The sequence below is a fragment of the Mus caroli genome, unplaced genomic scaffold, assembly GCF_978045245.1.
Source record: "Mus caroli unplaced genomic scaffold, Mus_caroli_1 scaffold_16, whole genome shotgun sequence".
Lineage (NCBI taxonomy): Eukaryota > Metazoa > Chordata > Mammalia > Rodentia > Muridae > Mus > Mus caroli.
The window spans coordinates 83,731,745-83,754,972 of NW_028227271.1; the positions used below are offsets into that span (position 1 = coordinate 83,731,745).

Below are 23,228 nucleotides of genomic sequence, written 5' to 3' on the forward strand. Positions count from 1 at the left end.
ACTCTCCTTTCATCTAAGTGATATCACTTAGCTGAAAAACAGGAATTTCAAATTTAACATCTTTATCCTCTTCTAAACATCTTTGCTTTTCTGAAGGCTCACAGTTCAACTGTCAGTTATGCAGGAGCTCAGATCAAAGAAGATAAAAGCTTAGAATTCACTGTTGATTTATGTTTTTTTCCACAGGTGCTATAACATTTCTCTCAGCAAGCCCAGTTAGCTCTCTTCTAATTTACTTTTAAATTCACATCATGCATAACACTAAGCCCTTTACATCCACCGCCATCCTTTATCTGAGATAAAGCAATACTATCTTTATATAGTTGCTCACCTGTAGTGCAACTGGTTACTCTCAAGTTTTGCCATGCAACCTGAGCCAGAATAATGATTTAAAATGCAAATTAGATCTTAACTGAAGCCTTCAGCCTCATGTCCTTTGTTAGATTCATGCGGTACCTTTTAATAAAACACAAAGTCTCTGTCATGGTCAGCGTGTAGCTTTATGATATAGAGAAATCCAATCTCGTAAAGCATTTATGTCACTTTGTTTTGTATGTCATTCAGCTTTTGTTTGGTCTTCAACATCCTTTTCCCCATATGCTACTATTAGTATATATTTAACATGTACATACATGCATAAGTACTGCCTGAACATCATTATTTATTCTCGTGTCTTGAAAGATGATCATTCTAACATGTCTCTAAGCACTTATTTTTCTCAGATAGATACAATTACAATATTTAATTTTCTAGTGGGAAGCTCTTCTTGAATGTTATATTTTAACTCATCCTCTCTTCACATTATTTTCCAAGTTTTCTTTTTCTTCATTTATCAGGAACTACATTACTCAAACTAAGTCTGTCCCTTGGCTTTATTTCACAAGCCACTCCTTAATAATTGCGAAATTTTAATTAGAACTGCATCTTAGTTCTGTTTAGTCTTCATGCTTTGACTGACAATGCCCAAAGCTGATTCCTAGAGGATAGCAACAACTTTCTCCTCACCTTGAGATAGTGTATAATCTGAGCTATTACACTGATAGTATTCTATGATCCAATCTTGACTGGCACATCCTCACAAAATAGTAAGATGCACACAGCATGGTGCAGGGTTACATGTTTAGCACTGCCATTTCCGTTATAGTCTTTTTACTGCATCCCACTGACAGACTGACACAATAGATTACACATGTTTTTCCCAAGGAAATAGAACTGTTTTGCCTCTGCTTCCTTTTTCATCTTTCAAGATGTACAGCACCTCAGAATGTTTTCTTTTATAAACATATTAGGTTGGAGATTCATAGCATAGATCTATCCATTCCTTTATTTATATCCAATCTTTCTTCTGACCATTTTTTTATTTCCACGTAGATAGCTAAGATCCTTGAAAATAGCGTTGTACATATAGGAAACAGAATCCTAACTTGGTTTGGAGAATACCAGGCAGTCACAGCAAGAGGGCATGTCTGAAATGAAAATGTTGTCAATCAAGCATGGTGTAGGAGAACCTTACTCAAAATTAACCAAAGTGAAAAAAGATTTATGTCTGTCATTAAAAATTAAACGAGGAAATTTCCAAAACACAACCCCAATGACTCATTATCTAAGGTCAACAATTTATAAAAGGGACCTCATAGAGCTGGAAAGCTTCTGTAAGGCAAAGAGCATAGTCAATAAGACAAATTGGCAACCTACAGATTGGGAAAAAAAATCTTCACTAACCCCACATCTGATAAAGGGCTAATATCCAAAAGATATAAAGAACGCAAGAAGTTAATCACCAAAAAAACAAACAACCCAATAAAAAATGGGGTATAGAACTAAACCTAGAATTCACAACTGAGAAATCTCAAATGGCTGAGAAGCACCTAAAGAAATGTTTAAAGTCCGTAGTAATCAGATAAATGCAAATCAAAGCAACCCTGAGATTCTACCTTACACCAGTCAGAATGGCTAAGATCAAAACCTCAGGTGACAACATATGTTAGAGAGGATGTGGTGAATAAGGAACACTCCTCCATTGCTGGTGGGATTGCAAACTGGTATAACCACTCTGGAAATCGACCTGGAGGCTCCTCAGAAAATTGGAAATAGTTCTACCTGAAGACCCAGCTATGCCACTCTTGGGAATATACCCAAAAGATGCCCCACCATGCCACAGAAGCACATGTTCCACTATGTTCATAGTGGCCTTATTTGTGACCGCCAGAAGCTAGAAACAACCTAGATGTCCTAAGCCAAAAGAATGGATACAGAAAATGTGGTTCATTTACACAATGGAATACTACTCAGCTATTAAGAATGAGGGCATCCTGACATTTGCTGCAGGCAGACCTATGGAATTAGAAAATATCATCCTGAGTGAGGTAACTCAGACCAAGAAGAACATTCATGTATGTACTCACTAATAAGTGAATATTAGCCAAAACAAAACAAAACAAAACAAAACATAACAAAACAAAAACCAAACCAAAACAAACAAAAAAAACCTAACAACAACAACAAAACATACAGAATGTACAAGATACAGTCCACAGAATTCAAAAGGCTCATCAAACAGAAGTGCCCAAATGAGGATGCCTTAGTTTCACTTGGGAGAGACAAGAAAGCAATCACAAGTGGGGAGGGATGGAGGGATGGAATTGGGACGGGAAAGTGGACATGGTCAGGGGCAGTGGGGCTTAGACGGGAACCTGATCTGGTATTGGGTGAGGGAAAAGGACTGAAGCCCTGAGGGCCAGCGGAAAGAATGTAAACAGGAAACCTCAGGAAATAGGAGGTTGGTGGAACCAACCAGAATGCACCAGAGACCTGGGAGGTAAGAAACTTCTAGGACTCATAGGGAGGGACCTTTGATGAAATGCCCATCAGCAGGGAGAAGGAACTTATGGAGCCCACCTCCAGGAGGAAGACAGTGGGGTGATGGATAGAGTTGCCATCCCACAGCCATACCTCTGACCCATAACTCTTTCTGTCTGAAAGAATTACGGGGATGGAAATGGAGAGGAGCCTGAGGAAAAGAAGGTCTAGCAATAGGTCCAAAGTGGGGTCCAGCTGAAGGGGAGGTCCCAAGGCCTGACACTTTTACCGAGTTTGTGGAGGGCTAAAAAAGGGGAGGGGGTTCTATCAAAACTGTCCTCAGAAAGACCCAACAAGCAGCTAAAAGAGTCAGTTGCAGATATTTGTATCCAACCAATGGACAGAAGCAGGTGACCCCTGTTGTTGAATTAGGGAAAGGCTGAAAGAAGCTGAGGAGAAGGGTAATCTGGAGGACCAGCAGTCTTAATTTATCTGGACCCCTGAGATCTCTCAAACACTGGACCACCAAACAGACAGCATACACCAGCTGATATGAGGACCCCAACACACATACAGTAGATGACTCCCAGGTCTGTGTTCACTGAGAGATGAAGCACCTAACCCTCAAGAGACTGGAGATTCCAGGGAGTTTAGAGGTCAGATTGGGTGGGGGATGGGAACATCCTCGTGGAGATGGGGTGGGGTAAAGAGAAAGTGTGGGATGTGGAGCAATCAGAGGGTGGATGGGGGTGAGCAGGGAATGGAATATGAAGTGTAAAAAATGAATTATAAATAAAATAAAATTAAATCATCCATTTTTCTGATATAATTATGTGTAGATGTCGTGTATTCACTGTAAATAACTTGGCCTTCTATACTTATGAATTTTTTATTGAAATACTGATATTTTAAGTGTTATTTTGCCATTTAAAGAATTTGAATTATACTCTCCTTTAAATGTGTTCTGAAATATTTTGAAATACAGTATTGGAAGTTTCAGTAACAGAATGAAGCCTTCCTCTCCCTGAACTCTGGGCAGAAAAAAACAAAAAACAAACAAAAAAACCCAACAACTTTATTTAAAATATATAAAAATACATATTTAAATTGATGTTGGTGATAATGATTAGCTCTTGAAGTCTGTATTTTTATATTCCTCTTATTAGTATTTCTGCAAATAAACAACTAGGTCATGGCAAGTCTTATCCTTAATATTTAGCTATTGAAACTAGTATTGCAAGCATCCAGGCTTCCTTCAGCAAGAACTGTTAGTCTAATTGGTCTTACTCTAAGACCAGCCATCCTAAACATTAATAGAAAACTTGACTTAACATAATCTTGCAACACTGCTGTCCATGCTTCTGAATCCTAAAGAAAAAGCCTCAATCTGGACAGTTCAAAACAGCCTCTAGTAGATATTTTCAGTCATAAACGTGGATGAATCATTAATATCTTGTCCAGAAAGTGACATTTTTCACTGGTAATTAAACTTCTGTAATAGGGTGATAATTGGCAAGGCTATGATTGGTACAAACAAAATGGCTATGATTGGTCAAACAGCTCCTTTGGTGTGTGAAGAGGCTGACCAGATGAGCTCGGTGAATTGATTGGGAAGTGCCTTCTTTACTTACACCTAATCCAGTGTTCTAACATCACAGTCTGTAATTTCTCCTCTGGAAGGGTCTTTTCCCACATATTTATTATAATATGGATTGTAGATAGGAGGAAAGAGCTGGATCAGAGAATGCAGCTGCAATGAACAGTAGTGATTCTGGGCTAAAGACTAACTCAGCAACTAACCAAACACAGAAACACAGTATCCTGCCCACTGTAAACCTGATACTACCTGACCTACAGAAACTGATACTTCCCAATATCTAACCTCTGAGGCTGAGCTCAGAAATATCAGAAATATTGAGACTTCCTCCTGACCTCCTTCTTGAGAACCTGAGACCTCTTTTTCTGAGTATAAAACAAACACTTCTGGGTATAAAACTTAGGTTCCTGCTTGGCAGTTGAAGATGAGGAGATGGACCACTCACCCAGTGAGGAAACTGTACTATCCAGGAGCCTTCAGGTACTAAATGAATGGTCTCTGGCTGTCCCCAGGGCCCAATCCCCAAACCAGTGGTGATGTGGTCTCTCACTTCTGATTCCATAAACATGAAATGCTACTGAGTTGTCCTGACAATGATAACTAAATTGTGGAAGAGTTCATCTCTCTGATTGTTGAAGCCTGTGACATAGAAGAAAACCAAGAGGCTTTGGTCACCAGATAAACTCCCAAGAACCATCAAGTTGTTCAGGGTAGTTATTTTATATTCTAAGCTGAGAGCTATAGCACTGGCTGATCCCAATGCCAAAGAGTTGTTAACAAGGACTTTAAGAGGAGATGGTGTCATGTTCTGCTGTATCTGTCTCCCTGGATAATAATGAGGGCTGGAAAACATTGAAAGATGAGAAAGAGGCAGAAGAGGAACATAATATAGTGGTTTCATCCTACTCATGACTTCCATTCAGGTAAAGAAAATGAGCCCCTAGTCACCAGATTGGTGATCTGCCTTCTTGCTATTTGGAGGGAATAGAGGAGACTTTAACATGGATATGATGAAATTATTATAAAAAAAATTGGCAATACACTTAAAATGTATATAAAAGGATACCAGTAAACAATTTTACAAAAGAAAATAGCCAAATCCAAAGAACCATTTGAAAATATGTATGCCTACCATGGATTCATCTAAAAATAAAAACTACAGTGACTACTATAGGGTTATAAAGGTCTTAAAAATCATGAAATATATCTGAATAACTGAAAATAGAAAAATATCTGAACACACTGAATTTGTGAACATAGCTCTTAGAATTGTATATTGGCAAAAGTCCATTCTGTAAGTGTTCAGCAACATTTCCCACAGTGGAACATCTGTCAATACTGTGAACGTAGCAATAGAGCACCTGGGATACACTTCCAAGAAGTGAATGCACCTGTGGGGCATGTGTGTGTATGTCTACACCTTGGTTCCTCTTAGGATTTGTGTCCTTTAAGCCATAAATAATACAATATCTAGAATATACCTGAGAGAGGGCATTACATCTGACGCTTGAGTGTTTAAGTGTTTAAGATATTAGGCATCTTGGTTTCACTTAGGACTTATGCATTTTACTATTGATCACATATGAGTGAGTCTTCAAAAGTATTATTTCCAAAAAAAGTAATAATCAGAGCTCCATTGTAGCAGAGAAAGCATTGGTTCTTCTTGTAACACAATTTCCCATTTCTACTGAAGCTCCCTGTGTCTTCTAGTTAATTACCTCAGGTACATGAATTTTTATTGCTCCATTATTCACAGTATTATGATTTAGCTAGTCCACATTTTAAAACTAATTTGATAGGGAAATATTTTTATGGTGACATTTATAACCAACAAATGAATTATAATTCTAAATTTATTTCTAATGTGTTTAATCAGAGTTTCACAATGCATAAACTCAAATTCATTCAAAGTGAGGAATAAAGAAAAGAATTATAAGGGCATGGAGAGGAATAACTGGTAAAAGATAGGAATCTTATGTCCTAAATTATTATCAGCCATCTTGAGTTTTATATTACAAATGAAAAGGAGAACATATACTAACTTAAGTAAGACTCTATGTTGCTTACCAAAAAAGTCAACAGTGAAAGATGTTAAATGGGTTAGTATGTAAAATCATAGTAAGCCTTTATAACTTAATACAAATTTACAAAAAAATAAAACAAAATCCCTCTTTGAGAATAATGACAGATTTTTGAAATATGTATGCCATTTGATTTGCTCTTGAATCAAGCAAAAATTTGGGGGCAATATTTACTGTTTTTCATTAGGTTAGTTTTCTATACCTTTATAAAAGAGACAAAGCCCATTGGTTAAACTATCACAATTTATTCTCTTAAAGCTCTATGGGGGAGAATACAAGTGTCAATGATACTAGACTAAAACCTGTCACTTAATGTAACAGTCTATTATGTCCAAATTGCTCCTCCGAGCTTGGCACAAAATGGAGGACTCTTTTTTTCCCAGCAGTGATTCTCCTTCTTTGACTTTTCTGAGGATCCTGATGCCCTCACCCTCTATCTGAGGAGAGTCCTATAATCCTTGGCAAACCTACAAGTTCTCCTTCCTCTTTCCAGATAAGAACTCACCTTGCAAGTACTTGGGAATACAGGAGTGACTGCATGCAAATGAGGCATTTCCAGTACTTTAAACTCCAGCCAATGATTTACATTCACCCTGAAAACTCCTTCCCTCTCCCCATGGCTCAAATATAGCATTTGTTAAGCTCAAATCAAGTGTTTAATCATCTAGGGAGTCAACCCCCAACCTCCACCTTCCCCATAGTCACCCCCAGTTGGATCAAGATCTTTCAGACCTCACCCACTTCCAGACTCTGCTTCATCCTTCCAGTCGGGTAAGCAGCTGGGACCTAGACACCGTCGGGAAGGAAATGGAGGACATAGAACCACAACTGTCCTTTAACACACATACCACAGTAGGATGTTAGCAAACATGCTTTTCATTCTAGAATATTTGAGGAGAGAACTCAGGTTCAGCTTCTAAAACTAGCTGTTACTCTTTCAGTTGGCTCAAACTCTCAGGTAGGTTACAGAAGACCAGGAGGGATGCTGAATGTATTGAGAGGAGCCAGAGACAGATACGATATGGCTGAATCCTTCCAGGAGGAGGGGCCACACAGATCTGGCACTAACAGATTGTGGCAGACACCTAGTCACACCAGGACAGTAATAGGCACATTCACTGATGGGGATATAGGCTGCACAGGTATAAACACATAGTACCGCAGAAAGATACACAGAGCTGCAAAAAGATAGCTGAAGACACTTGCCCCAGACCTCAAGCCAGATTTTTATATAGACTTACAAAAAACATGGCATTCTGTAATGTCATCTTGACCCATGATACCTTTTTTTGTTCCCTTCATATAAAACCCAAACTATGCATTGTGTTTATCTTACACTGAATGTAGAATTCTAATTATGCAACATACTTTACTTGACCTTCTTTACATAAGGAAACTAAAAACACTGGCTGAAAAATAAACACAGCTGTATAAACAATACAGAGACTACAACAATGTCCTTTAGTATAGTTGATTCCTTATTCCAAAAGAAGGCCCCTTACCTTCTAGTTCTCTGTCTCTGGTTTAGCACAAGTAAAGGGGGCACTACTGAGTCTTTGGCTTTATTTGCACTGCCTCAATGTTTATGTTCCAGAATCACTTTTCAAACAACTGAACCTCAACAAAGAACTCTTTTTCTATATACGTGTTACTGCCACAGAGTTTAGACTGGTCTTTTAATGTAAAGGTATATTTTACTCTGGATAGAGTAAAACTTATTATTTATTATATTTATTATGGACAGAATGTTGACATATTATGGAAGTTAGTTTAAATACAATAGGATTTATAACTATTTCTAAAAAGGAACATGATAAGAAATAAACTGTAGCAATTGCAGGAGGCTTGTTCTGAATAAAATAAAGCTTTACTGACCAGCCTTTCACAGTACTTTATGCCTTCCTTGGAGGAAATGCAAAGACTGCAAATAGCATCATCCCAGCTGGTCACAATCTCTAGGAAAGAAGACATCCTCCCGTATAGAAAAAACATCATTGTGTCTCAAGAGTTCTATTGAATCTTTATTGCCCAGGCCCTTAATAAAACTCCTTCCCTGCCCTGTCAAGATCTGCTGAGTGAATCAGAGTCAGGAATAAGCAAACAGACAAAACAATCTTGCAGTATAGCAAAAGTGAGAACTACATTCCTCATAAATTAGGTAGTGGCACTGAAATAAATGATTCTTCATCATACTACAATTTTCTCCTAAGGAACGTCTTGTACAGGGAAAACAGCTCATATCTATCACACAGAGTTCAACAGTTCAAATTTGTCTTGAAGAATAGAAGGATCACTTGGTCTAAGGTTTCAAATTATCAGTGGCTCCTTTTCCCGATAGCAACCAAGTTAGTTGAATATCAGTGAAAGAATCGTGAAACAAAGAATTTGCTTAATTTTATCTATATCCATAAAAATAGAGCTTATTTTACCTATATGCTACATTTAAACAGCCAGTCACATTATAATTGTGGTGATTAAAATACATTGAATATATATTTGAAATCCCCAAACAATAAACAAAATGTTGTACATAACACAAATGCATCTTTTGCATATGTAACCAAATATAAAAACTTCTAAATGGAAGTTTTATAATTTTTTACATATGGAACCAAAAAAAATTAAAGAAATAATGCATTTTTAGGAAATATGTAATTATAGAACTGAAAACGTAGACAAAATATATTATGATTTTTTTAAGGTTACTCTGACTGCAAAACTTGGGTTACACTCAGTTGCTTATTGCTTTGTAGTGATATTCATTATTAACCAAGAAGGGTATAAAATCAGACAAGAACTCGTGTTCATCACTATATAAGAAAATCCAGTTTCCTTCCTTTTTAAAATTTTATTGGTGTGTGTGTGTGTGTGTGTGTGTGTGTGAGAGAGAGAGAGAGAGAGAGAGAGAGAGAGAGAGAGAGAGAGAGAGGACACCATGTGTGTGCAATGCTTGAGGAAGTCAGAGGAGCATGTCAGAGCTATCCTTCTAGCCTAGTTCTGAACCGTAGGGCTGGGGTGCTGCTGAGTGGTGAAGTTGGGTCTCCTGGAAGTCCGATAACTGCCCTTTCCAGTGAACCACTTCTTCAGCCCCTATCTAAATTATACATTACAGGAAGACGATGGTTATTTTATACTGTCTCTTGTCAGTCTCTGTTAGCAATTACACTTGTTAACTTTAATCCACTTTGACCAGTGACATCCTAACATCGTAAGTCCAGCTATTAGAAGTTAAGATCATTTTCACATTGTGAAGCTAGGTTAAATCCTGAGGACAAAAGTCCAATAATACTACAGCAATTTATTTTCTTTATCTAATTGAAAAATTTATATGAGTAGTGGAATTATATTTTCTTACTTAAGTTTATAATACTCCTTTCATGATTATCTCACTGTTTTATTAATTGGTTTCATTGTGAACGTATAATTATAAGTGGTTTTAAATAAAATGTTTTAATTCATATATTATTAAAATATATGTTTATAATTACTAGTCATGCTAAATACTTAAAATTAAAAATGATTTTTATATATAATTGCTTTAAAAAGTAGTAATTGTAAAAGTTATTGATTCAGTGGAGCATACTTTTCCATTGGGACAGACAAGTATCTAGACAATGAAAAGCAGTTAAAACTTTCATTATCATACATTAAGGAGTCACAGAGTCTGAATTCAGGAATATTCTAAGTTATTTGAGATTACATCATGGTAGACTTTGTAGTAAAATTCCTGCCTGCAAGTACAGCCTGATATTTTTAGTGTACAATTAGAGGAAGCAAAGAACCCTGTTTGTACAAACGGACAACCAACAATGAGGACACCTGACTATTCCAGAGCTACAGTATATCATTTAATTCAAGAAGAAGAAGAAGAAGAAGAAGAAGAAGAAGAAGAAGCAGAAGCAGCAGCAGAAGCAGAAGCAGAAGCAGAGCAGCAGCAGCTGCACACACAGTCACCTGACCATACTGGGAGTAATCAGCTTGTTATGAGGCACTGCTATTCTTAGAAAAACATCCATTTTTTTTTTCTTAAAGGTTTCTACAGGTTGTTTTTCTGTTTAGCATCACTTAATCTAGTACATTAAAAAATCCATACCATTTATTCAAAAATATTGAGAAAAACTTACATTTTATTGTCAAGACTTTAAATGGAATTTGGACCAGAAAATATCTGCAATATATTTTATTTTTATATATGTCAAGCTACCAATATGATATTTTAATACTTGAAACAATAAATATCTTCATAAATTCAATTAAAAAAAATTAACTACATATAGGTTACTCTACACTTAGTATAAGGACATTGAACAGATACTGATCCCATACATTACTTCACAAAACTTATGTTCTGTCAGTATATGTCGTCATTCCTTAAATATAATTTTCATTTCCATTAAGATGATTTTATGAATACAAGCAACAAAAGTTCAAAAGAAAATATTTAATAACAACAGTAAATAATAATTAGATGATATAATATTATCCTATAAAAATTCAAAAGAATTTTTGTTTGATGCTTAATATAAACTATGAATGAAACTAAATTTGCATAAAATCAGAGGTTAGAATATATTCCTTGTAAAAGACATACTTCAAAAAGGTATGTCAGTTTTTGTGTAAAGTAAACTATGAATTTTGTATTTCTTTGTATGGCCCTTCTTATGTCAAGCAACCTAGGAATTATATATTCACTTGTTCCTCTTTACATAATTAGAAGCCATATTTTAGATTCTACATGTGTGTAATCATACTAAAATATCAACTTGAATGAGAATTGTTTGCAATAGTCATCAATGGAGAATTGGAATAATAGGAACACAGTTATTTAGTGAATCATGACAGAAGGATGAAAAAATTCAGTAAGGGAAAACCAACCACCATGAGATGGAAAAGTGTAGTTTATTTTTAAATTATTAAAAAATTCTTTTCTATTTACATTTCAAATGTTATCCTCTTTCCTAGTTTCCCCTCCAAAAATCCCCTATACTTTCCCCCCTCTACCTGCTCACCAACCCACCCACTCCTGCTTCCTGGCCCAGGCATTCCCCTACACTGGGCATAGAACCTTCACAGGACCAAGGGCCTCTCCTCCCATTGATGACTGACTAGGTCATCCTCTGCTACATATGCAACTAAAGTCACGAGTCCCTCCGTGTGTTTTATTTGATTGGTGGTTTAGTCCCAGGAACCTCTGGGGGTACTGGTTAGTTCATATTGTTGTTCCTCCTATGGGGCTGTAAACCTCTTCAGCTCCTAGAGTACTTTCTCTAGTTCCTTCATTGGGGACCCTGTGCTCCCTCTAATGGATGACTGTGAGCATCCCCTTCTGTATTTGTCAGGCACTGGCAGAACCTCTCAGTAGACAGCTATATCAGGCTCCCGTCAGCAAGCTCTTGTTGGCATCTGCAATAGTGTCTGGGTTTGGTGGTCCTTTATGGGATGGATCCCCAATAACTGTTGGTATTGACCATTTTTGATATACTTAAATGTCCAGAAATAGCACTAAATCCTTGTTATGTAAAACTACTTCTGAGTTGGAAATGCTTATCACTCTGCTTTTATTACTACTCATGATAATATATCCATAATATGCCCGACATATTTGTGCAAATATTGTTCTAATATTTTAGAGCAGAATTATTTATAGATGTATAAAACTATATATATATATATATATATATATATATATATATATATACATGAATGAAAATGAAAGCTGATTAAAGACTAGGAGAAAAGAAGAGAGTATTGAGAAGAGAAGAATAGGAGCAGGGCTAAAGGGAAAGAATGCATGGGTGGAACATGGTCAAAGGTATAACTCACTTGAAATAAAATAGATTACATGAAATTCATTTTGTCAAATGAATGTGGTTTAATACACACATGCACACACACACACACACCCCACACACACAGACACAAAGTAACATCAATTAACGAAAAAGAGGCCATGAATTTGAGTTAGAGCAAGCAATGATACACATTAGTGGTTGGAGGGAACAAAGGAAATGTATAAAATTATGTATTTTTAATACAATGTCAAAAATTGTATATACTCGAGGTAAGTTTTTCTTATTGTGTAGATTTTTTTACATGAATGATGGTAGTATTACTTTATAGAAAACTTTTAGTGTGATGAAGTCACCTCTTGTGAATTATTATACCATCGAGGATCATGTTCACAAAGTTCATTTTTATCTTGTAACTTGAAGTCTGTTCCCTACATTCTCCTCTAACTCAGTCAAGGTATCAGTATTCATATATTTTGTATTCATATATTTGAACAACAGCTGCTGTTATATGTGCACAGGACCTACCAAAAAAGGCCTCTTGCTTGAACACCTTAGTCCCACATTAGCGACTAATTAATTCACAGCTGATTGGGAGAGAGTGGGTTTTATTCGTGGACTCAGCTTGTGAAAGGCAATGCAGGTTCAAACAGATGAACTCATATTCATCCACAAATACAGAGGATAAGGAGGAATCAATGGGTTTGCCAAAAGGAAAAGAAGAGGCAGCTCATCATAATGAGAGGGGAAGGTGAAAGAAGGGATAGAAAAGAAACTGGAAAGACAAAAGTGGGGGATGGATTGTATCCAATGTGTGCCATATATATGCCATATACATATACTTATACACACACACACACAGAGATAGATAGATAGAGAGAGAGAGAGAGAGAGAGAGAGAGAGAGAGAGAGCAATCAAGTAAAGTGGAACATACTAGAAAATTTAATCAGACAGAAACATACAAATAAATAGAATCAGGGTACATCTTTCTAAAACAATGAGCAATCTGACTAAGAATAGAAATTAAAGAGAAGGCAGCCATCAGCACCTTAGCAATGAGTTCTGTATGAAAAACAATGCAGGCCAACCCTTCCTTAAAGTATAAAATATTCATGCGTATGTGTGTGTGTGTGTGTTAGATTGTCAATAAAATCACCCACCTACACAACATTTCATTTGTATGACAATGGCTCAAAGCCAGTATATAAATAGACTCTTTGAATGCTGCCAATTAGTAGTAAGCCTTACAACAGTTTTGATGAAATTTGTTGTCAGCTGTTCCCTTCCCCGAAGATGAGATTCTGGCAGAGGCTTCTCGATCTTTTCACTGGGAAGTGTTTACTAATATGCTGCAAGTGGCTTGCTGGGCAGAGACAGAAAAACAATCAGGAATGCTGCCAATGTTTATGTATTTATAACTACATAGTCACTCTTCCCCAACAGTGAGACCATGCATATTCCCAAGCTCTTTGCAAGGTCAGGGAAAACAACCACCATCAAAAGTTCTTCTAAGTTTTTACCAATTAGAAACCACGGCATGAATTTACTTTCTTATTAACAATCTGAAACATATTTATACCTTTGGTTCATGTTTTCATTCTGTAAATATAGCTAAAAGATTCTAAACATAGAAAAAAAAATGCTGGACTATTATTAAGATATCACAGCAGGTACGGGGACTTGTTACCAAGTCAGACAATCTGATCTTGATCTGTGGAATATCTGTATTGGCAAAAAGAGAGAACAACTTTTGGAGCCTGTCCTCTGACCTCTCTGAGCTGACACCTGTGTGTGCTTTAAAAAATACAAATAAAAGCATCCCTCATCAATACGAACAAACAGCTGAAAGTCACACTATATCTTACCATTAGGTGATTAATTTCCTCTTGGTCTGAGGCTGTATGTGTTCACAATTGTGTACTCTGATTCATATTACTATGGATCCTGCATATTTGGGAAGAGAGGCTGTAGCTAGTTACCATTTCATATGAATGGCATGCCAACTAATGTGTTTATAATGTCTTTGATTTCTATCAGGCCTCCTAATATAAGGGTTTATAATGTCATGGAACCCTATCCCGGGCCCTCTTGTGGCGTCACCTAGAAGGTGGGGACCAAGATTCAGTCCGGCGCGGTTGCCGGTGTTTGTAGGTGGACTCATGCTCGCTCACGCTCTTCTGCTACCGGTTTTTCTCTACCTGGGAGGACCTTGGTTGTCCACCCGTGGGTAGGCAGTGGAGTGCCATGAAGCGGGCAGCGATGTGGCTTTGGACCTTGAACAAGGGGTTTCTTACTCATGGCAGAGGACTATCTCAAGGATCGAAATACAAAGTAAGTGAGCCCTTACACATCCATCAAGTTCAAGACAAGCTGCGGGAGATAGTAGGCGTATCCACAGTCTGGAGAGACCATGTAAAAGCAATGGAGGAAAGGAAGTTACTTCATAGTTTTTTGCCTAAATCACAGAAAGTCCTACCACCGAGGAAAATGAGGGATAGTTACATCGAAGTTCTCCTACCTTTGGGTACTGACCCTGAACTACGAGACAAATATGTGACTGTTAAAAATACAGTAAGATTTGGCAGAATTCTTGAGGACCTTGACAGCCTAGGAGTTCTTGTTTGCTACATGCACAACTGCAATCATTCTACCAAGATGTCTCCTTTATCAATAGTTACAGTCCTGGTGGACAAGATTGATATGTGTAAACACAGCTTAAGCCCTGAACAGGACATTAAGTTCACTGGCCATGTTAGCTGGGTTGGAAATACATCCATGGAAGTGAAGATGAAAATGTTCCAGCTGCACGATGATGAGAAATATTGGCCTGTTTTGGATGCAACCTTTGTAATGGTGGCTCGAGATTCTGAAAATAAGGGGCCGGCATTTGTAAATCCACTTATTCCGGAAAATAAAGAAGAAGAAGAGCTCTTTACACAAGGAGAATTGAACATGAGCCGAAGGATTGCCTTTGGCACCAGTTCATTACTGAAAGTGGCTCCCAGTTCTGAAGAGAGGAATATCATACATGAACTGTTTCTTAGCACACTGGATCCAAAGACTATAAGTTTTCAGAGTCGAATTTTGCCTCCAAAGGCAGTGTGGATGGAGGACACAAAACTCAAGAGCTTGGATATTTGTCACCCTCAGGAACGGAACGTATTCAATCGGATCTTTGGTGGTTTTCTTATGAGAAAAGCATATGAACTTGCATGGGCTACTGCTTGTAGCTTTGGAGGTTCTCGGCCATATGTGGTAACAGTAGATGATATCATGTTTCAGAAGCCTGTTGAAGTTGGTTCATTGCTCTTTCTTTCTTCACAGGTATGCTTCACCCAGGACAATTACATTCAAGTCAGAGTCCATAGCGAAGTGTTCTCTCTTGACAGTCGTGAGCATATGACCACCAATGTCTTTCATTTTACATTCATGTCAGAAAAAGAGGTACCCTTGATTTTCCCTAAAACATATGGAGAGTCCATGTTGTATTTAGATGGACAGCGACATTTCAAGTCTATGAGTACCCCAGTGACCTCGAAAAAGGACTACCCTGTGGAACCCTAGGAAAATCTCACTTGTTGCAAACTAGCACTCCCGACACTGTGACATAGTGCCTAATAAAGGTGTGCTGAGAAAAAAAAATAATAAAAAACAAATAAATAAAATGTCATGGAATTTTAAGAACCTGTTCACAAATTTGCCTTAAAATTGAAATATGTTTCAAGGATAAATATTTCTTTTTTTTTTCAGTTTTAAAAATGCTTCTTTATTCCTAAGAATTCCATCTATGTGTACAATGAGTTGTGGTCATGCATAGATAGTATACATGTATACTTGTAATCCTTTCCATGTCTTTCCTAAAACTTCACCCATACTCACAACACATTCTCATCTGAACTCCATGTCTTCAAGCAAGCCAGCAACCAACCACACTCCCAAAGTGCAGTCAGAGTGCAGTCAGCTGCCCGTGTGCAGGGCTTCATGGCCATCTGCTGAAGTGTGGGACAACTAGTGGCCACACCCTCAGCAAAGAATGGTTCCTCCTGCCCCAGCCAAGAGCTCAGATATATATTCTGATACTAATCATTATCGTTAATTTTGTTTATTGACATTACTTCATTTTCAATTTAAATTCACCTTCAGGTTGTAACAAGTAATTAGAAAAGGATACATAATATTGAACTAAAGTTGTCTATATTAGTATATTATAAACAGGAAGGGAATATATTTATTACATTATAATAATGAATTGATTCACTCATGATTTAATAAAATAAATTCAGCTAACATGAAAAAACTAATTTCTTTTTTTAATATAAACTGAAATATTCACTCTTTGTCTCAAATTTAAATTTTGCTGTCAGTAATCCATCTTACACTTAAATTATAATTTTGATTACATAAAACAATTTTATCTCTTGTTTTTCTAATTTGTACAGTTAAATATTTTACAAGTTGTCATAAGCCATGTCTTTCTGTTACTTTATTTTATCTGTCTTTTGATGTCCTTGTTTAATTTTCTATCTCTGTGTCAATATTTACTGTATCAAAACTCTCTCTTTCCTTTGTTTTTTTCTGTAAACTCTATCTTTGTACATACATTTGTGTCTGTACCAAATGTCTCCCTCTCTCTTTTCTCCCTCCTGGATTGCCTTTGTGTTTATATTTATGGTACTTCCATATTTTTTTTTCCTGTGTTCTGAGTTTACATTTGATGCCTTACGATTTGTGGTTGACTTGTGTCCCACATCTATTGTTTACTGGCCCTTTTTCTCTAGATAATGAAAATTAAGTTTTTCCTTTTAGTAATTTTTTTTCACAAAGAATCTATTCTCAAATGCAGCATAGCAACATACCCCCTTTTCCTTTTATAACAGATTGATTCAATGATTGAAACAGAATTAATTTTATGCCCAAAAAGATGCAGTTTCAACTCAACTGGTGACAAATGTTTGTGTATGTTTTTAACTCATTCAAAACAAAGTTACCCCATAATAACTTCTGTGATGGTTTGTATATTCTTGGTCAGGGAGTGGCACCATTTGGAGGTATGGCCTTGTTGGAATAGGTATGACCTGGTTGGAGTAGGTGTGTCACTGTGGGTGTGGGCTTAAGATCCTCACCATAGTTGCCTGGAAGTCAGTCTTCCACTAGCAGCCTTTGGATGAAGATGTAGATCTCTCAGCTCTGCCTGTGCCATGCCTATCAGGATACTGCCATGCTCTCACTTTGGTGATAATGGACCAAACCTCTGAACTTGTAAGCCAGCCCCAATTAAAAGTTGTTTTTATAAGTCTTGCCTTGGTCATGGTGTCTGTTCACAGCAGTAAAACCCTAACTAAGACAACTTCCAATCACTAAATAAAATTCACATTTAAACAGTTGGGTCTACAGTTAAGTTTGATATAGACAAAGAAGTCAGTATTGAAAAGAGAGAAGGAATAAACATCTGAGTTGTCCATCTAATGTACATTTTCCCCTATTTCCTCTCTAAGGACTAGGAGGGGTAAAATGCATACAACCCATCCAACCTCTCCAATTTCTGCCAAGCCAGCCATCAAATATGGTCAAGTGATTTAGACCTGACCAAAGAAATGTGAGCAGAAATCACTGAAGCTTTATTTCACTGAAGCACACTTAGTTCTTAGCTATAAATTCCAAGAGGCTTTCTACTAACATTTCAAGTATTAGGAGAGCACTGGAAAGTGAAAGAAGCTAAATCCTGTGTTCAAGTAGATATACAGATTAAGGGAGTGCTGACTTCAGGGCAAGATCTCACCCAATAAGCTAACTGTTTATGCTTTTGAGTTGAACAAGTGGTAGTAATAGCTAGGCATTATTTTTACTTGTTTATTATTTTCATTTGTAATTTTATTCTGAAATAAACTACAATCCAGTAAACCATTTTGATACACACACCTTTAATCCCAGGAGACCAAGGCAAACAGATCTCTGAATTCAAAGCCAGCCTGGGGCAGAGGAAGTTCTAGCTGAAGAAAAGCTTAAATCCAGGTGTGGTGGTACAAGTCTTTTATCCCAGCATTCAGGAGACAGAGCCTTGGAGATCTCTGAATTGAAGATCAATCTATAGAGCACATTCCAGGATAGCTAAGCTTAGGTAGGCAGTGAAAGAGGCTGAAAATAGAAAGGTAGTGATTATTTAATAGAACAAGGGGGCCATGATCCAGCTCCAACAAGCAGAAGAAAGCAGCTTCAGTCATGTGGATTTAGAATCAAGAATAAAAGGGACCACTGGGCCAACTGATGCTAGTTAGCTGGAACTAAGAAATTACCAGCATTCATGAGGTAAACTCTTCTGGAAAGTTCTTTCTGAGAGCACAAAGAAGCCATTTACAGATATAGCCAAGATTGTACTTCTTGCTGCAGTTGGACTTGGTAATGTGTAAGAATCACCCAGGTGATACTGGTTTTGAAGTTGGAGTCATGGATTGCAGCTGAGGCTTGGCACTGTGGGAGTCCAGGAAAGGCCACCTGTGCAGGTGCAGCCTCAGTTACAGTTGATAGCTCAGGACTAAAAAGGTCATGCAAAGTTGAGCCTTGAAGAGTTATCATGAAGAGAGCCAATGAGAGGCTCTTGGTGAAACCTAGAAACCCCAGTGTGTGGAGATGACAGTATCATGAGATGACAACCAAGGACAGGAGCAGCAATAGAGTGGAGTCACCCAGACTATGAAATACTACAGAGGGCAGAGTTGGAGAAGTGACTCACATCCTTTGGGGAATCCCAGAAGATCATGTGTGGATCCCAGATATTGGAACAAGAAGCTGTAATATTGAAGTTACCTTGGAGACCCCATGATATTTGAGATGCCAGAGCATTAGTGAGAGAACAGAGTTAGTCAGAGCCAGGCTGATTCTATGACAGGCTGCAAATTGGCAGTTTGGGAGGGTAGGCCTAAGTTTCTGTTTCCCAGAACTGGAAAAAGCCAAAGTAAGTCAATTCCAGGAAAAAGCCACCACTCACAGGGAGCCCATCAGGAAACGGCCCCACCACCCAGCCTGAGGCAAGTATAGTTAATCACAAAAATTCTCGAATTCTCTCAGAGCCTTAACCAATCACCAAGGTGTCAATCCATCTGTAGAGAGAGTCAGCCAACCAAAGGAAAGAAAGGTAAAAGTCACTCACTCCTATCCTAACAGTCATTAAATTGATCCTGCAAAGTCCATACCTCTGTCCTCTAATCTGATGTGATATAGATCCCTTCATGCAGGTTCTCAGCACAATAAACACTGTTCGCTGTTGTATATTATTTGAGTCTGGGGTATGATTTTCTGCTAATCACATAGCCTTGCAATGGGATACCTTGGAAGGGCTTCAAACCAAGTGGAATTAGCCAACCAAAGAGAAAGAACTATGTTGCAGTCAACAACCCTGAAAGGATTTGGACATCAGACATTGAGATTCAGAGTTGGAGTTTTTCCCTGCTGGAGTTTAGTCTTACATTGGTTTAGTATTTCCTCACTACGATATTTTAGAATGTATATCCAGTAATGTTGAAGGTATGTGATCTGCTTTTTGATTTTGATTCTATAGAGGATTACAGTTAAGTGATTGGGTGACTCTCAGAAGAGACTTTGAGCTTTGGAATTTTAATATTGTTGAGACTATTATAGAATCTGGGACATGTAAAGTTGGACTAAATGTATTTTGCAAGGCTTGCCAATGGGCCAGATTCCATGGAAGCAGCAAGAAGCTGCAGGAACCTCACAAGAAGTTCTTTGGCAAGTTTCTCTCTCTGAAGTCACCACAAGCAAAGCTCAACAACACAATGTAAGGCGAACCAATGCATGTGCGAAGTGAGTGAAGAGTAGCAAGGCACAGCAAAGTGAACCAATGTTCAAGCTTCTACTGCCTGTGGGGGTGGAGTGGATCATATTTATATTTTTTCTAAATATCCTGTGTCCTTTCATGTGTTTGCTGTAGCAAAACATTATTTCACCTGGCAGCCATACCAAAACATCATTATAAACTGAGTCTCCAAAGAAACCAGAAATATCCACTTTAGTGTTTCTTTACAATAATGAAAAACATAGCTAATACAGCTTCCAACAAATGTGCCCTTGTGGTGATGATAAGTGACTACACATAGAAATATAACATTTTATTAAGAATTCTATATGAGAAATAATTGCTGATGATTACAGAAAATTCTATCTTATGCTTTCTTTTGCACCTAGATAACTATAATTTATTTTCGTAACTCTCGGCACTGATTTTCCCCTCTTGAATACTTTATTTTCAATCACTTGCTATACCTAAATCTACCTGTAGTCATTCTGTAGTAGTCTTAATTGGATAGAGAATACATATCAGACACCAATTTAATTTAGACTGTCAGCTGGAGGACAGCTTAAAAAATATTTCATAAAGTTTACACTGGGACTAAATTGATTATTTTTTAAACAAACAGAATTTTGTTGTTCCCAAAAGTCTATTATAATTTTAAGTAGAAAAACAACTTTTGGCAAACACAAAGATTCTTTCTGGAATGCTCAAAAATATAAATTATCTGCGTTCTGTTCTGTTGTTTTGGCTTATGAAACACTGTAGTATTCAAAAACCTTAACTTGACGGTATGTGACTTATCTAGATTAACATTAACTTTAATTATATTTATCTTTCCACTGTACAATGGTTAATTATATATAAAAGGCAATTTTAACAATGAATTCACATCACTGTATTTTAGTAAAATTAATATTATTGTAAATAATAGGGATGACATAGTAACTGTTTTTTCCTCACTAAAAAGATATTTGACTAAGTTCAGATTATCTCCCCACACTTGTGACAATTAAGCTTGCCTTTAAAGTATTTAGAAAGTGAATACAAACTCAGTCTTTGGAGTTCTTATATTTTCTACCAATTAAATTGAACACATTTTTATACTTGAGGATGACAGGTATTATAGATGAACAGCTGCTTCCGTCCTCCTACTGCAATGCAGATAACAAAAATGGCAATCATAACTTAAGTACCTCTGAGATATGATAAACTGTCTATAGTACCGCAGCCACCTGGCTTCACTGCTTTGTTATGTCTGAATCTCCTTAGTCAGTAATTGGTTCATGAGAGAATAAAAGTATCAAATTACTATGTTACTACACACTATTCTTGTTAAATGCATTACTAAAATTTATAAATAATTCTATGATATTACAAAAACAACAGAGTATAATATCTATGGAGTGTCACAGCTTGTTGTTTTACAGTCAAATGTTATTAATACTAAAATTCATGGAAGAATTTCAAGATAAATTTATACATGTTATGTTGTTACATGAATGTTTCAATAAGTATACTCAAAGGAAACTCACTAGAGAATTATATATATATATATATATATATATATATATATATATATACACACACATTCCTCTGATTGTTTCTATTTCTGTATGTCTCTAGGAATAAAGAACAAACTACTTTTTTCCAATAGTATATATATTTAACTTTATTATTGAAATAGTATCTTCAGATATATAAAATTACACAGAAAGTACTATATCAACGGAACATCAAAAACTCAAACTAATCTAGTTCTGTAGACAACGATGTTGGTGAATTATTTTATAGAATATAGATGTAATGGTACTTATTCTCTAGATCTCACTTTGTTTAAAATGGACCATTCATTAATATGTGATTCCCTCATTATTATTGTAATCTCATGTGTATACTTATTATAATATCAAATAAATATTGCAGTATGAAAATTGTGATAAGTATTTTTAAGGGGAAACTCACCAGATAATTTGATATCTGTCAACAATACACTTCTGACTGTCAGAGAATCATTAATTTTATCTCATCTTAAGGCTAGAGACATGATTGTGGTTAAGAACACTTTCATTGAAGATTATGCTGGTTCTCTTTACAATAGCTATAAGAAACCTCAAAGAATGTCTAGTTCCAAGAGTTCTGATGCCATGTTTTGGTCTCCATGGGGACTGCATAGATACAAGCAAAACAGTGAAATACATAAAATATAAATGTATAATCTGTAAAACATATTATCTTGAAACCCCAGAGAAGAAATTTCTTCAAAGAGAATTGAAATTTCTTTAAAGATCTTAAAATAACTCAAAATGGCTGTTTATTTGACATGTATGTTGATTGTCTCTGAGCTTCCCAAGGCACAGTGAAGTGGCAGTTCTGCTTGCCTCATGTTGTTCCCCATATCAGAATCTTCTCAACTGGTCTCTGAGAAAGTGACATTAAGAAAGAACATACCACTCTGTGATGATTCTGGCAAAGTGTGGAATACTGTGAGCAGAAATCTTCCTTTGGGAAGCTTAAGGTCTATTTCATTAATGATCACTTTTCCACATAGCAAAAAACAAGAAGAAAACATAGAGTATCTTCAAGTTGAGACCTCTTCTACATCTTAAATTGCAAGAAGGCCACATGAGCTTTTAAAGAATCTTTAACACTCTGCATTTAAAAATAATCAACTAAATGGTTTGAAGATATTTATGGAATAATGTATTTCTTTGGAGAAATATGGAATATAAAATTACATGACATCTTTCAGGGATAACCAGCTAAAATTTAGTATTACTCAGGAACATTTTAAGGATATTTAACTGTTCCTAATAATAGTATTCTCATTGGAAGTTTATTCTATACTGCAGCAATTGTATATATACACAATCTACAGCATATATGACGAAGATGGACAATCAAAAATTCTCAATCTTTTCCATCTTTATAACTTTAAGGAACCTTGGGATAATGTCAAAGGAATAAAGAGATGAGCAAAAACAATGAAGTGGCAGCTGTGCTGTGAGATATTTCAATACAAAACAGAGACTGTATTTAGTGGCAGATGTTGACAAGTGCAAAGGCTTTGATCCCCCAAATACCTAGTGATTTACTACTTAATGTAGTTCCTTAGGTGACTAAAATTAGCTTCTCCTTTTCTTATCACAATCCACCC

The 23,228-nt window shown here is 36.6% G+C and overlaps 2 protein-coding genes across 3 annotated transcripts in view; one reads left to right on the top strand and one right to left on the bottom strand.

Annotated features, from left to right (window-relative positions):
- Cdh12 (cadherin 12) overlaps positions 1-23,228 on the bottom strand; it is a 1,114,520-nt gene that overhangs the window by 898,830 nt on the left and 192,462 nt on the right. The window lies entirely within an intron of this gene.
- On the top strand, positions 14,388-15,927 carry LOC110310667 (acyl-coenzyme A thioesterase 9, mitochondrial). The gene has a single exon (XM_021183781.3). The coding sequence runs from the start codon at positions 14,512-14,514 to the stop codon at positions 15,829-15,831; it is 1,320 nt and encodes a 439-aa protein (XP_021039440.1). The 5' UTR covers positions 14,388-14,511; the 3' UTR covers positions 15,832-15,927.